Source organism: Anomaloglossus baeobatrachus, chromosome 5 (genome assembly GCF_048569485.1).
Source record: "Anomaloglossus baeobatrachus isolate aAnoBae1 chromosome 5, aAnoBae1.hap1, whole genome shotgun sequence".
Taxonomy (NCBI): Eukaryota; Metazoa; Chordata; class Amphibia; order Anura; family Aromobatidae; genus Anomaloglossus; species Anomaloglossus baeobatrachus.
In genome coordinates, this window is record NC_134357.1 from 117,342,250 (window position 1) to 117,358,570 (window position 16,321).

At 47.7% G+C, this 16,321-nt stretch overlaps 1 protein-coding gene across 2 annotated transcripts in view; it reads right to left on the minus strand.

Annotated features, from left to right (window-relative positions):
- The window catches only part of CCAR1 (cell division cycle and apoptosis regulator 1), a 189,314-nt gene that overhangs the window by 72,452 nt on the left and 100,541 nt on the right, over positions 1–16,321 (minus strand). For both annotated transcript variants that reach the window (XM_075348798.1, XM_075348797.1), the window contains exons 10-15: positions 11,846–12,007; positions 7,779–8,004; positions 7,534–7,647; positions 5,854–6,020; positions 5,053–5,263; positions 4,304–4,387 (exon numbers count right to left, since the gene is read on the minus strand). In XM_075348798.1, coding sequence (XP_075204913.1) covers positions 4,304–4,387; positions 5,053–5,263; positions 5,854–6,020; positions 7,534–7,647; positions 7,779–8,004; positions 11,846–12,007 — 964 coding nt within the window. The remainder of the gene's footprint in view (positions 1–4,303; positions 4,388–5,052; positions 5,264–5,853; positions 6,021–7,533; positions 7,648–7,778; positions 8,005–11,845; positions 12,008–16,321) is intronic.

A 16,321-nucleotide genomic window follows, 5' to 3' on the forward strand; every position in this document is an offset into this window, starting at 1 on the left:
CGACCAATCCTGAACTAATGCGACTGCCGCCAGAGCTCTGTGATCTTGAGACCGTGCCATGAATGCCGGGACTTTGTTGTTGTGCCGAGACGCCATTAGGTCGACGTCCGGCGTTCCCCAGCGGCAACAGATCTCTTGAAACACGTCCGGGTGAAGAGACCATTCCCCTGCGTCCATGCCCTGGCGACTGAGAAAGTCTGCTTCCCAGTTTTCTACGCCCGGGATGTGAACTGCGGAGATGGTGGAGGCTGTGGCTTCCGCCCACAGCAGAATCCGCCGAACTTCTTGGAAGGCTTGACGACTGCGTGTGCCGCCCTGGTGGTTGATGTACGCAACCGCCGTGGCGTTGTCCGACTGTATTCGGATCTGCCTGCCCTCCAGCCACCGCTGGAACGCCTTTAGGGCTAGATACACTGCCCTTATCTCCAGAACATTGATCTGAAGGGAGGACTCTGTCGGAGTCCAGGTTCCCTGAGCCCTGTGGTGGAGGAAGACCGCTCCCCACCCTGACAGACTCGCGTCCGTCGTGACCACAGCCCAGGATGGGGGCAGGAAGGATTTTCCTTTCGACAAAGAAGTGGGAAGAAGCCACCACTGAAGAGAGGTTTTGGCTGCCCGTGAAAGGGAGACGTTCCTGTCTAGGTACGTCGACCTCCTGTCCCATTTGCGGAGAATGTCCCATTGAAGTGGACGCAGATGAAACTGCGCAAAGGGAACTGCCTCCATTGCTGCCAACATCTTCCCTAGGAAGTGCATGAGGCGCCTCAAGGGGTGTGACTGGAATTGAAGGAGAGAGTGCACCCGTCTGTAGTGAACGCTGTTTGTCCAGCGGTAGCTTCACTATCGCTGAGAGAGTATGAAACTCCATCCCGAGGTAAGTCAGCGATTGGGTCGGTGTCAATTTTGACTTTGGGAAATTGATGATCCACCCGAACCTCTGGAGAGTCTCCAGAGCAATGGTCAGGCTGTGTTGGCATGCCACCCGGGAGGGTGCCTTGACTAGAAGATCGTCTAAGTAAGGGATCACCGAGTGGCCCTGAGAGTGTAGGACCGCCACTACTGCTGCCATGACCTTGGTGAAGACCCGTGGGGCTGTCGCCAGGCCGAAAGGCAGTGCTACGAACTGAAGGTGTTCGTCTTTGATGGCGAAACGCAGGAAGCGTTGATGCTCTGGTGCAATCGGCACATGGAGATAAGCATCCCTGATGTCGATTGATGCTAGGAAGTCTCCTTGGGACATCGAGGCGATGACAGAGCGGAGAGATTCCATCCGGAACCGTCTGGTTCTCACGTGTCTGTTGAGCAGTTTGAGGTCCAGAACGGGACGGAATGATCCGTCCTTTTTTGGCACCACGAACAAGTTGGAGTAGAAGCCGTGACCATGCTCCTGAGGGGGAACGGGAATCACCACTCCTTCTGCCTTCAGAGTGTTCACCGCCTGAAAAAGTGCATCGGCTAGCTCGGGGGGCGGAGATGTTCTGAAGAAACGAGTTGGAGGACGAGAACTGAGCTCTATCCTGTAACCGTGAGACAGAATGTCTCTCACCCATCGGTCTTGGACATGTGGCCACCAGGCGTCGCAAAAGCGGGAGAGCCTGCCACCGACCGAGGATGCGGTTTGGGGAGGCCGAAAGTCATGAGGAGGCCGCCTTGGGGGCGGTTCCTCCGGCGGTCTTTTTAGGACGTGACTTAGACCGCCATGCAGAAGAGTTCCTCTGGCCCTTCTGTGACCTGTTGGACGTGGAGGATTGGGACCTGGCTGAGGGCCGAAAGGACCTAAACCTCGGTTGAATCTTTCGCTGCTGAGGTCTGTTTGGTTTGGACTGGGGTAAGGACGAGTCCTTTCCCTTGGATTGTTTAATAATTTCGTCCAATTGCTCGCCAAACAAACGGTCGCCAGAAAATGGCAAACCGGTTAAGAACTTCTTGGAAGCAGAGTCTGCCTTCCATTCGCGTAGCCACATGGCCCTGCGGACTGCCACCGAATTGGCGGATGCTACCGCTGTACGGCTCGCAGAGTCCAGGACGGCGTTCATGGCGTAGGACGAAAAAGCCGACGCCTGAGAAGTCAAAGACACAACCTGCGGAGTAGAGGTACGTGTGACCGCATTAATCTCAGACAGACAAGCTGAGATAGCTTGGAGTGCCCACACGGCTGCAAAGGCCGGTGCAAAAGACGCGCCTATGGCTTCATAGATGGATTTCATCAGGAGCTCTATTTGCCTGTCAGTGGCATCCTTGAGCGATGAGCCATCTGCCACTGATACTACGGATCTAGCCGCCAGTCTAGAGACTGGAGGATCCACTTTGGGACACTGAGCCCAACCCTTAACTACGTCAGGGGGGAAAGGGTAACGTGTGTCATTAAGGCGCTTAGTAAAGCGCTTGTCCGGAAATGCTCGGTGCTTCTGGACAGCATCTCTGAAGTTAGAGTGATCGAAAAACGCACTCCGTGTACGTTTGGGAAACCTAAACTGGTGTTTCTCCTGCTGTGAAGCCGACTCCTCTATAAGTGGAGTTGGAGGAGAAAGTTCTAGCACCTGGTTGATGGACGCTATAAGGTCATTTACTATGGCGTCCCCTTCAGGTGTATCAAGATTGAGAGCAACGTCAGGGTCAGAGCCCTGAGCTGCGACCTCCGCTTCATCCTCTAGAGAGTCCTCATGCTGAGACCCTGAGCAGCGTGATGAAGTCGAGGAAGGTCCCCAGCGAGCCCGCTTAGCCGGTCTGGGACTGCGGTCCGAGTCGGAGTCCTCACCGTGGGACCTAGGTGTCACCTCAGGAGCACTTTGCTGCGCCGACCGAGGGGGACCTGGGGGCGATGAACGCACAGTGCCCTGGGCCTGTGTTACCGGTCTGGACTGCAAGGCTTCTAGTATCTTAGCAGACCATCTATCCATAGACTGAGCCATGGATTGTGAAAGCGACTCAGAGAGTTTCTCAGCCAAAACTGCAAACTCTGTCCCTGCCACCTGGACAGTGGAAGCCGGTGGTTCTACCTGAGCCGAGGGTCCCACCAGTGCCTGAGGCTCCGGCTGAGTGAGTGCCACAGGGGCCGAGCATTGCACACAATGAGGGTAGGTGGAACCTGCAGGTAACATAGCCGCACAAGAGGTACAGGTTGCAAAATAAGCCTGTGCCTTGGCACCCTTGCTCTTTGCGGACGACATGCTGTTGTCTCCTCTTAGAGTAATCAGTGAGGGTATATAGCCAAGGGCAATATAATGCGGCCGAACAGAGAAAATGTATACAATATAGATATATATATATACACTTCGGCACCCAAGGGGGCCAGCACCTGGTAACTGGTGCGGCTTACCGACCGCCCAAAGCGGTTGTGTGTCCACCAGATTCCCTGCCTGGGCCTCCCAGCGTTACAGAGCTCGTTCTGTATTCCTCCACCGGCAGCAGTGATTATAACAATGGCTGCCAGCGTTCTCAGAGGAGGAGGGAGCCGTGGGCGTAACTAATAAAGTGCGGGAATCTGGTGCCCCGCAGTGCTCAGTGAGGGGGGAGGAGGATACCTAAGTATGCTCCAGCCCTCACTGCCGACGTCCAGTCGAGCGTCCCGCCCTTACCCCTGACTGGCAGGCCCGGGGGCGGGAGTTATTGTACTAGGCCGCAGAAGCCGGGGACTAAAGTTAATAACGCCGGCCGGCAAACAGGCGCGGTCGGCGCGGTAGTCCCGGCGTCACAAAAAAACACAGCAGCCACTGCAGCGTCTGTTACACAGGCGCTCCATGCGCCGTCCCCAAGGGGACACAGAGTACCTCTTAGAAGCAGGGCCTGTCCCTGACGATACCCAGTCTCCTGTCCGTCAGATTCCCCCAGGGGCTGCGGAGGGAGCCCGGTCCCAGTGCATGGTGACCGGTTAGGATCCCACTTCTCCCAGAGCCTCTAAGGGATGGGGAAGGAAAACGGCATGTGGCTCCAGCCTTTGTACCCACAATGGGTACCTCAACCTTAACAGCACCGCCGACATTAGTGGGGTGAGAAGGGAGCATGCCGGGGGCCCTGTAGGGGGCCCTCTTTTCTTCCATCCGATAAAATCAGCAGCTGCTGCTGACTAAAATGTGGAGCTTGCGTGAATGTGTGCCTCCTTCAACACAAAGCATAAAACTGAGGAGCCCGTGATGCACGGGAGGGTGTATAGGCAGAGGGGAGGGGTTACACTTTTTAAAGTGTAATACTTTGTGTGGCCTCCGGAGGCAGAAGCTATACACCCAATTGTCTGGGTCTCCCAATGGAGCGACAAAGAAATTGTCATATTGGGTTTAGTACATTTAGTAGATAAGTGACTTACCTTCATCACCTTTGGATCAAGCTTTGACCAGTGAGTCGGAGTGCAGATTTCTTTTGCATCTAGGGCATCTTTATCCTCTTCTTCCTAGTACAAACATAAAAATATGGTTGGAAAGAGACCTTGGCAAATGATATGACTGCTGCAGGTCCGTGCAAGTAGCAAGGTCACAAATTTTCATTGTCTTCTCCTAAAGCTTTGTTGAGGCACAAACACACATTCTAGCACTCTCACAGACCACTAAGTCAATCAAAGCCAGATCTGTGAAATAAAGGGATGATAAATAGAAGAAGTAATAACAGTATATACAGACATTGTTCGTCTATAAAGACACAAGTCTGTAATTAAAGACCCCCCCCAGTGTTCTTTCCAAATTACTACAAATAAAATGGTTTATAAGTTTAGGGGTATGTTTTTTTTGCCATCTTAAATATGAAAAATGATAAATGTGAACCTTTTGATGGGTAGATGGTTAAAAGGGCTAAAAATCAGTAAATCCAACTGACCCAACATGCTAGTTCTAAGTTAATACAAAGCAAAGAAAAAAAAAAGAAATAAAATAAATTATATAAACAATCTAAATTTTCCATGTTAGGAGGCTGGAATACGTGAGATTCACTACACTGCAGACGTCGCAACAAGTGTTCTTTTAAAGGGGGTTGGGGGGTGGTGTTTAGTGTGTGCAGTGCATTGTGCCTGTGTTCCTGTGCCTGCGAGAAGCGGAAATAGAAAAAGGGATTAGCGTTCAGTGCCTGTTCTCCATCAGCTTCCTTGCGTTCACCCTGAAGCTTGTCGGCCAGCTGCTGCTTGTATCCTCGGCACAGGTTTTCCCACTCTGAGCGGGTGGGAAGGCAATGCCAAACATCCGGGAAAAATAAAACCACTGTCTCCACATGAGCAGGAACCGAACGCCCCTTGTGGGTCTCCTCAGGGCGATGGTAGCGAATCTCTGCAAAACGGTACCTGTCGCAAGGGAAGAAGCATGTTGGAAAACCAAAATCTAGAATGCATAGAATATAAGAGCCTAGTTCTCTTGTAGCACATCATGAACAGCTAGCTCAGGTTGGTCTATAAAATAAAATAAAATAAAAAAATAAAAACACAATTATAGAAAGGCCAATGATTTTCTTCAGGTAAGTCGAAGCATTGTTTTGAGCAGAGGAAAAGAAATAAATAAAATAAAAATAAAAAAATTGCTAGTGTGGATACAGAATCTAATGAAAATTCTTATAAAACTATAGTATATAAACTAATTACACATCGATTTTTCTTATTTTCAACAAAGCTCGAAATACCATTAGAAAACACGGCAAGACAACTTGGATTTAGGACAGTTTAAGATGAGTCTCTCCTGGACGATCTGTAGCTGAACATGAAGAAAAAAAAAACAAGTCTTCAAAATGTACAGAAAACATTAAGAATTCAGAGAAACAACAAACCTGATCTTCGTGGGTGACAGAAACACAACATTTAGTGAAACTAGAGTAACTGCAAGGTTCTAGAAAAGTGAAGATAAAATAGGACACATGCCGAGATGTGAGAACTGGACTTACCACTGCGTACACAAGCTCAGGTCAATGCCAGTCAGAGCCTTACAACATCGAACTGCGGTTTTCATGAGCACAGAAGGGTCTTTGTCAGGGTCTGGACCATCAAGGGAAGGAGACCAGTGTCCTCCAATTGCCATAGCCTCATCTTTACCCTTCATTCCCACTAAAAACTTTTAAAAATAATTAAAAAAAATTACAGAAAATACACTAACCAATTACCAGTGGAATATGTAATATTTCATGACTATTAAAGATTGAGGTGACTAGAAAATAATGCTCAGTGCTTCCATCTTAGTATTATACTTAGGCTGGGGCCACACAAGTGTATGGCATCCCATGCAATTGTATCGGATGCGATATGCTAATGACCCACGGCTCCCGCTGTGGTGCAAGTGTGAGCCGAGTGTCGTGCCACTTTGATCCAATCCTGCGATCGGATCACAGCTGCGGAGGAGAAGGCAGGCGCTGCAGAGGAAAGGGAGGGCTTAATTTCCTTAGCTCCTCCATTGCCAGCTGATGCGATTATCGCACTGCACTCCGGTGTCATCCAAGTGCAGTTCGGTGTTTCACTTACACCCATACAAGTCTATGGATATGGATTGGATTCCACCCACAGCATGCTGCAACTGTTGTCTCGGTCCGATTAGGGCTGAGAAAATAATTGCAGATGGGAACGACCCCATATAGTAATATGGGTCCGAGTGGACTTCCATTTTTTTATAGCGTTCCACTCAGGCCATTTTACTCGCCATGTGTCCTAGCCCTTAAAGTCCTTATTTATGCCTTTGTGCTTAAAGGAACTCTGTCAGCACGGAATGACTGTTCAAACCAAGTACAGGTGCTTGGTGCATTGTGGCGGGACTAATCTTTTAAAGGGGGTTATACACTACTAGGACAAACCATTTCTCAATCCGTAAATATCCCCATTTAAAATACTAAAACGAATGCCGCCGGTGTTGATGTCTTCCTGTGGTGTCGGCACTGTCTCTCCTGGTATCGTGTAACTGTGTGAGGTCACGTGCTCCCAGCAGCTATTCAGCAGCCGCTTTCACACTCCCCTCCTTTGGACGTATCACATACATCTAGGGGAAGACAGAGCAGCGCTCACTTCCCTTGTATGTAAGCTATTTGTCTAAAGGAGGGGAGAGTGAAGCGGCTGCTGTGATCATGTGACCACAGTTACATGATACCAGGAAAGACAGTGCCGACAACGCTGGAAAGACATCGACGCCGGAGGATAGTATTTGTTTCATCACTGTAAATGGGGGAATAATACGGGTTGAAAGAGGTTTGCCCGAGTAGTGGAAACCACATTAAGTGCACTTTCCCAGCTTTTTGTTTTCCATTTATCTCTGCCCTTCTCTAGCTATATGAAGCCAGAGCTGTCAATCATAGAGGTGTGTGGGGAGACAGTAGGAAAACAAGCAGGTGGGAAGGTGCAATTAAATTATTGGCCTGGCCATGATCCACCGAGCGCCTGTACTTGGTTTGATCAGTCATTCTGTGCTGAGAGTCCCTTACTCCATCCATTTGTCAACCTCTTGATGTGGCAGGAGACCTTCATACACATCAGTTGGTGGGACTGTCTCCCGAAAATTGTCGCTCACATTCATTTACTATGTATGGGCACCTTAATATCACACAATTTGAAGTTCCTCACCTATACACCAGCAAATGGTTTACCTTTATTAGTCTTGCTGGGTGCTGGAAACCTTCTCTAATGTCCAGTGGGTCCTCTGCAAGGGCACAGGATTTATGATATAAATCTTCCAAAGCTGGACTTGCCAGTAACATCACCTAGTTAAATGAGGTCCGAAGAAAATAATTTCTGTTTAACAGTAAACCAAAATCTATCTACAAAGCAGCTCCAGTAACTTTACTGCACAGCAGAGGACATTGGCGATTGATAAACAAAATATGTAGCATACCTTTGCACTGTACGTATGGTCTACATCAGGAGGATCCAGAACCGCAGTATTTTTCTCAAGTGGATCCACTTCCTTGTGCATGACATAAAAATTACTGTAACTTCCTAGCTGGAATGGTCGAGAGATAGGGAAAGCATCCACCCAAGTAAACTGGGCATCAAAGAAGTCACTGGGAATGTACAGGTTCTGATAGCGCCGCCTTAGCTCCATCATGTCACATCCAGGGCTGCATTACAAGAAGAAAACTTTAAAGACTATGGACCTTACACATTGAAAATATTTTTTGTTTCCTAGAATTAAAATTTCTGTCTGCGTTTTGTAGCATCTCGAGCTGATGGTTTTATTGATTCCATTTTGTTGTAAATATGACATTTTAATATTTTATTATATTTTTTGCTGTGTTGTGGAGACCAAAAACCTGCAATTCTGGCATTTCTTTTTATTCTCATGTCATTTATCAATTGGTTTAATTAGTTAGTTTGATGGCTTGTACTTTATAATGCCCTACTACAGTATTGCAGTATACTATATATACCCTACAAAAAAAAATTGTACATAAAAAAAAAAATATAAAATGCAAGGTAAAGCTGTACTGAATAGCTAACCCTAACCTTATGTAAGTGGTGTATTTGGGCTTTCGGGTGAAATTTCACAATGATCGTAAAATGTAAAAAGTTTAAAGTGAACTTCATGTGACCTTCTCTAAACTCTTTAACGCAACTGTCCAACGTTTCAGTACTTTTTGCACAACTTGCTGTTCTCTAAGAAGCTTAATGGCAAAATACACAATAGGTGTTTGATCCATGGATTCAAGCAATACATTTTGGGGTTCAATTAGAATTGGTATTTACACAGTCCTCCTCATCATGCTGTTCACCCTTTGATATCATGAAACCAAGACAACACCTAACAAATGATCAACAGCACCTCACCATTGTGAGGCTTCAAGCAGAATGTAGTCAGTCGGAAGTGACCACTGAACGTAGAGTGTCAGAGTGTCATCAGGAGGTTACAACAGAGATACGAGAGACTGGAAGAGTCACAGAGAGGCATAGAAGTGAACGTTCTTTGGCCACATCCCATATTGATGACCGCTTCATTGTGAACATTGTCGTTCGGAACTGGATGATGACTGCCACACAACTCCAGGCAAATTTATGGGAGGTGAGAGGCACCTAAGTGTCACCACAGACTATTCGAAACCGTTTACATCAGCGTGGTCTACCTGCAAGGGTAACTGACCACGCCACCAGAAGCAGGAGTCATCGTCTTGCTGGATGAGGGACCAGTGGGCCTCAGTGCTGTTCACTGATGAACGTCTATTCATACTGAGCAGAAATGATGGCCACCGACGATGTTGGAGACGTCAAAGAGAGCACTATTCATTAGTCACTGTTGTCATCAGACAAGCCTTAGGTGGTGCTGGTGTTACAGTGTGGGCCATTGTCTAGGCGATAGAGAACTACTCTACACTTTGTGAATGGTACAGTGACAAGCCCCAGCGAATAATATCATTAATCCAGTCATTGTGCCTCTGCATGAACAACACAGGCCTTTTTCATTTCATGAATGACAATGCTCCAGCTCATCAAGGTCGCATCACTAGGGAGCAGTCGCTGGAGTTTGGGGGACCTCAAATGGAGTAGCCTGCACTTTCTTCAGAATCTCATAGAAAACCTGTGGATAAGCTGAGTCACAGTGTATAAGCTCATAATTCTGTACCGAAGAACCTCAATGATCTCAGAACTGCTCTTCAAGAAGACAGGGTTGCCATGCCTCGGCAGACAATAACTCCACTTGTAAACAGTATGAGATGTCGTGGTGAAGCTGTAAGTGATCCTCAAGGCCACATGACAAGTTGAGACATTTATATTTTTTGGGGGTATACTCACTCACCACTGTTGGCTTTTCTTTCAATAAATTGTTTGAGTTGAGGAAATCACCATTGCAAGTTTCTACTTAAATGTCAACTTACATGATAAAATATCACCGTTGTGTGAACATTTGACCTTTTCCATAAAGTTTAACAGAAAGCCAAATATCCCTAACTTTTTGTGAATAGTGTAAATTACAAATTATTAAAAATTATTTAAAAAGTGGGAAACCACAAACATTGTGTAGCAGGAGGTAAGTGTACAATCATTATAACAAAAAATAAAAAGGACATATTCCTAGGTAAAGAGGTGTTAAAAGAGGAGAGAATATATAGGTCTAGACAAATGCAATAAGCACAGCAGAAGCAGGTGGAGCAGCCAGCTCATCTAGGGTGGAGGTGCACGGACTCATCAACAGCAGAAAAAACAAAATAGAAAAAAAAGAAGGCAAGTATGATGAAACATACGTCGGGGCCTGGCACCACACTCGGCAGGAAGTAATTACTTTGCATTTTTTTATTTGTATTTGTTATTCAACTTTGTAAATTATACACCTTTTTATGACTTTGGACACATGCACTATGTAAAATTGAATACATTTCTGTGTATATACATCTTTACATAGGCATTCACATAGCTTCATACTAATCATAACATTGCATGTATCTAGGCCTATATATTCTCTCCTCTTTTATGGACACTTGACATAGGCATAGGTTCCTCCTGTTACACAATGTTTGTGGTGTGGTGCTAACTGCAGGTTTCACACTTTTTAATTATTTTTATCAACATGTAATTTATGTATTCAATAAATGTTGATCTTGCATTTTATATTTAGATATGTATTAATGTACCATTTATTTTTTGTAGAATATATGTTTAATGGTGTACTAAACCGTATGTATTGGTTTCCTGTATATATTTTGGCACAGATACTCTATTCCAAATAGTTACACTGGTGCCTTTCTGCTGTTTTTGCTATTGGAGTATATAGTAAAAATCAAAAGTTTCTCCTATGAACACTAGTCATGAGCTGGTTTTCATAGAAGAACCATCATGAAAGCCATGGTCTGATGAAGTCCCCCATGGCTGTCATGGCAACTAACTGGCAACTCACGTCACAGGCGGGCCCGATAGCTGCTCAGAATGGCACACCCCTGGACCACACGATGTGAATACCACTGTCAGAACTGGACAGCTGCATTTAAAGAAGTTAAAAGCAGCGGACAGAGTTCAGCTCTATTTCCTGACAGATGATGGCTGACTAAAGCCCCCGTCACACATCGCGAGATAGTTAGCGAGATCGCTAAAACATCACAGGTTTTGTGACGTATCAGCGACCTTGCCAGCGATATCGCTCTGTGTGACAAGCAGCAGCGAGCGGGCCCCTGCTGCGAGGTTGCTGATCGCAACAACGATCAGGATAATTTTTTGCTCGTTGGTCTCCCACTGTGCAGCACCCATCGGCGTGTTTAATGGCGGGAGACCAACGAGCGCCGGTTTTGAGTGTCCAGGGAGCAGTCGTTACATGGGTCGCTGGTGGCTGATCGCTGTGGAGAACTGCCTGATTGACAGCTCAACAGCGACCATGTAGCGACGTTCCAGTGATCCCTGCCAGGTCGGATCGCTGGTGGGATCGCTGGTACATCGCTATGTGTAACGGGACCCTAACACAGCCAGGTAGATAAGAAAAACTTTGGCACAGAAAAAAATAAAAAAAAAAAAACAACAAAAAACAATGTTGTTTTCTTCATTTGTGTACTCAAGTTTTTTTTATCTCCCTGGTCTCAAGCCTTTCTTCAAAGCACCTAAGTTGGCAGTTTGAGCAAGCTTATTCTTTACATTGACTAACACAGCCATAATCTGCAGAGAAAATTTCAGGCTCAGCTGCTCGGCCTGCTTGAAAGACAGGAAGATAACTTGACGTACATGTCCCATGTCGGGAAGTGTTTAGGATAATTTTCCTCCTCAATCTGAGAGCACTGCACTCGCTTACACCATAAATTCCCCCATTATCTGCACTGTACAACCCCAACCCCCAGCAGAGGTTGAAAAAACAAACCAAACACACTGTTAAAAGTAAAATTGCTATAAGCCACATGTACGGATAAGCCTAGCCTTCGGCTACTCAAAACTGCACAGAGTCAAATTAAAACACAAACATATAAAGGAATAAGCGTCCATCACTCTTACCAGTCCAGGGAGAACTTGGAAAACTGTACAGTGTAGCGGGGCACCACGCGCCTAGGTCTGCGAGGTGACCGCTCTCTCTCGCGTCGTGGAGATCTCTCTCTTGAGCGCTTCCTCTGAGGTGATCGGTCTCGAGATCTGCGTCTGTCCCGGTCTCTCTCTCGACTAAGGTTTTCAGAAATTACAGCAACTTCAATTTTGAGCAAAATGATATTAAAGCGTGACTAAGACTTTATAAAGTGTATATATTTGAGAGGCCTAGTAATTACAAGCAGGTTTATGGGGGTAAAAGGTCCTGAGGCCCCCCACTATTCACTCAAAACACCTCATTAGAGGGGTGCAGCTGAGCAGACTGGAGCACCTGGCAGAATGCGCTCCCAGACAGGTATATGCATCCAATTGAAAGCATAGGCTACGAAGTTCTTAGAATCTGGACCCACATCAATCGCTTGTAAACTCAGAAAACCTTGTGAAGGTTTAGTTACTTTAACTTTCACTAATCAAATTTGTTTTTAAAATGTTTATACCAAAATAAATTGAAGCTGAATTATTATATATAAAAGGCAGAGTAATGAGGAAGAGAATGTCGTTATCAAAGATCTGTAAGAAGAGACTGAATGAATGGGCGGAAATATTAGAGATGTTTGGTATATACAGATATGAAGAGTAAAGGCCACTTTACACGCAAGGACATCGCTAACGAGATGTTGTTGGGGTTACGAAATTCGTGATGCACATCCGGCTTCGTTAGCGACGTCATTGCGTGTGAAACGTACGAACGACCGCTAACGATCAAAATTACTCACCTAATCGTTGACACGTTGTTCTAATCCCAAATATCGTTGCTGTTGCAGGTTGTTCGTCAATCCTGAGGCAGCACACATCGCTACGTGTGACACCCCAGGAACGAGGAACACCACCTTACCTGCGTCCTCCGGCAACGAGGTGGGCGTCACTTTCTTTCGGCTGCTCTCCGCCCCTCTGCTTCTATTGGACGCCTGCCGTGTGATGTCACTGTGACGCCGCACAAACCGCCCCCTTAGAAAGGAGGCGGTTCGCCGGCCACAGCGACGTCGCTAGGCAGGTAAGTACGTGTGACGGGTACTAGCGATGTGCGCCACGGGCAGCGTTTTGCCCATGACACACAATCGACGGGGACGGAGGCTTTCACCAGCGACATTGCTAGCGAAGTCGCTGCGTGTAAAGCAGCCTTATTGCAATGTACTTTAGAGATGGCAAATTCTTCCCAGCCGGCCCCACAAGGCCTTGTAATCCAGCCATGATCAAAGCTTAGAAAGTGGTACAAGTGAGCTCCGGCTTATGTGACAACTGCTACAGTACTCTAGAATGACATCCACCTCACTAAAAGATTTCACTTCACGCCAGTTGTACACAGCAAGGTGCGCACGTTGGCATGCAACAAGGCTCGTCCTTCGGCACGCAGCAAAGCGTGTCCGACCACACAATGTGGCTGACCAGAAAATACGGCTGACTATACAACAAAGTGAGGCTGAGCACACAAGTTTTGTAGCATGTACTCTTGCATCACCAACAGATGCAACAATTTAAAAGCTATAGACTTCTTTCACATTCACAACTGGATTTTTACATATATTTGTGGTCATCTTGAGCTAAAGTTGCACTAAGTTTTAGACGGCAATCTTCAGTCATCTCATATTTTCACATCCTCCAGTATTCAGTTTGCATCGAACAATAAAAATAAAGTAAAAGAAGGGAATTTTGTTTACTTACCGTAAATTCCTTTTCTTCTAGCTCCTATTGGGAGACCCAGACAATTGGGTGTATAGCTTCTGCCTCCGGAGGCCACACAAAGTATTACACTTTAAAAAGTGTAACCCCTCCCCTCTGCCTATACACCCTCCCGTGCATCACGGGCTCCTCAGTTTTGGTGCAAAAGCAGGAAGGAGGAAACTTATAAATTGGTCTAAGGTAAATGCAGTCCGAAGGATGTTCGGAGAACTGAAAACCATGAACCAAAAGAACAATTCAACATGAACAACATGTGTACACAAAAAAACAACCAGCCCGAAGGGCACAGGGGTGGGTGCTGGGTCTCCCAATAGGAGCTAGAAGAAAAGGAATTTACGGTAAGTAAACAAAATTCCCTTCTTCTTTGTCGCTCCATTGGGAGACCCAGACAATTGGGACGTCCAAAAGCAGTCCCTGGGTGGGTAAAAGAATACCTCGATAAAAAAAGAGCCGAAACGGCCCCCTCTTACAGGTGGGCAACCGCCGCCTGAAGGACTCGCCTACCTAGACTGGCGTCTGCCGACGCATAGGTATGCACCTGATAGTGTTTCGTGAAAGTGTGCAGACTATACCAGGTAGCTGCCTGACACACCTGCTGAGCCGTAGCCCGGTGCCGCAATGCCCAGGACGCACCCACGGCTCTGGTAGAATGGGCTTTCAGCCCTGAAGGAAGCGGAAGCCCAGAAGAACGGTAGGCTTCAAGAATCGGTTCCTTGATCCACCGAGCCAAGGTTGACTTGGAAGCCTGCGAACCCTTACGCTGGCCAGCGACAAGGACAAAGAGCGCATCTGAACGACGCAGGGGCGCCGTGCGAGACACGTAGTGTCGGAGTGCTCTCACTAGATCTAAGGAGTGCAAATCCTTTACACATTGGTGAATTGGATTAGGGCAAAATGAAGGTAAGGAGATATCCTGATTGAGATGAAAAGGAGATACCACCTTAGGGAGAAATTCAGGGACAGGACGCAGAACCACCTTATCCTGGTGAAAGACCAGGAAGGGGGCTTTGCATGACAGCGCTGCAAGCTCCGACACTCTTCGGAGTGATGTAACTGCCACTAGAAATGCCACCTTCTGCGAAAGACGTGATAAAGAGACATCCCGCAGCGGCTCGAAAGGTGGTTTCTGAAGAGCAGTTAGCACCCTGTTAAGGTCCCAGGGTTCCAGCGGACGCTTGTAAGGTGGGACTATGTGGCAAACTCCCTGCAGGAATGTTCGGACCTGCGGAAGCCTGGCTAGGCGCTTTTGAAAAAATACGGAGAGCGCCGATACTTGTCCCTTGAGAGAGCCGAGTGACAAACCCTTGTCCATTCCGGATTGAAGGAATGAAAGAAAAGTGGGTAAGGCAAACGGCCATGGAGTAAAACCATTATCAGAGCACCAGGATAAGAAGATTTGCCAAGACCTGTAATAGATCTTGGCGGACGTTGGTTTCCTGGCCTGTCTCATGGTGGCAATGACATCCTGAGATAACCCTGAAGACGCTAGGAGCCAGGACTCAATGGCCACACAGTCAGGTTGAGGGCCACAGAATTCAGATGGAAAAACGGCCCTTGTGACAGCAAGTCTGGGCGGTCTGGAAGCGCCCACGGTTGACCCACCGTGAGGTGCCACAGATCCGGGTACCACGACCGCCTCGGCCAATCTGGAGCGACGAGAATGGCGCGACGGCAGTCGGACCTGATCTTGCGTAACACTCTGGGCAGCATCGCCAGAGGAGGAAACACATAAGGCAGTCGAAACTGCGACCAATCCTGAACTAATGCGTCCGCCGCCAGAGCTCTGTGATCTTGAGACCGAGCCATGAATGCCGGGACCTTGTTGTTGTGCCGTGACGCCATGAGATCGACGTCCGGCGTTCCCCAGCGGCGACAGATCTCTCGAAACACGTCTGCGTGAAGAGACCATTCCCCCGCGTCCATGCCCTGACGACTGAGAAAATCTGCTTCCCAGTTTTCTACGCCCGAGATGTGAACTGCGGAGATGGTGGAGGCTGTGGCTTCCACCCACTGCAGAATCCGCCTGACTTCCTGGAAGGCATGACGACTGCGCGTGCCTCCCTGGTGGTTGATGTATGCGACGGCAGTGGCGTTGTCCGACTGGATACGGATCTGTCTGCCCTCCAGCCACCGATGGAAAGCCAATAGGGCTAGATACACTGCCCTTATCTCCAGAACATTGATCTGAAGGGAAGACTCTACCGGAGTCCAGGTTCTCTGAGCCCTGTGGTGGAGAAAAACCGCTCCCCACCCTGACAGGCTCGCGTCCGTGGTGACCACAGCCCAGGTTGGGGGTAGGAAGGATTTTCCTTGCGATAGAGAATTGGGAAGGAGCCACCACTGAAGAGACGTCTTGGTTGCAAGGGAAAGAGAGACGTTCCTGTTGAGGGAAGTCGACCTCCTGTCCCATTTGCGGAGAATGTCCCATTGGAGTGGCCGCAGATGGAATTGCGCGAACGGCACTGCCTCCATCGCTGCCACCATCTTCCCCAGGAAGTGCATGAGGCGCCTCAAGGGGTGTGACTGACCCCGAAGAAGAGATTTCACCCCTGCCTGCAGAGAAAGCTGTTTGTCCAGCGGTAGCTTGACTACCGCTGACTGTGTATGAAACTCCATCCCGAGGTAAGTCAGTGATTGGGTCGGTGTCAACTTGGATTTTGGGAAGTTGATGATCCACCCGAACTGCTGGAGAGTCGCCAGAGCGACGGT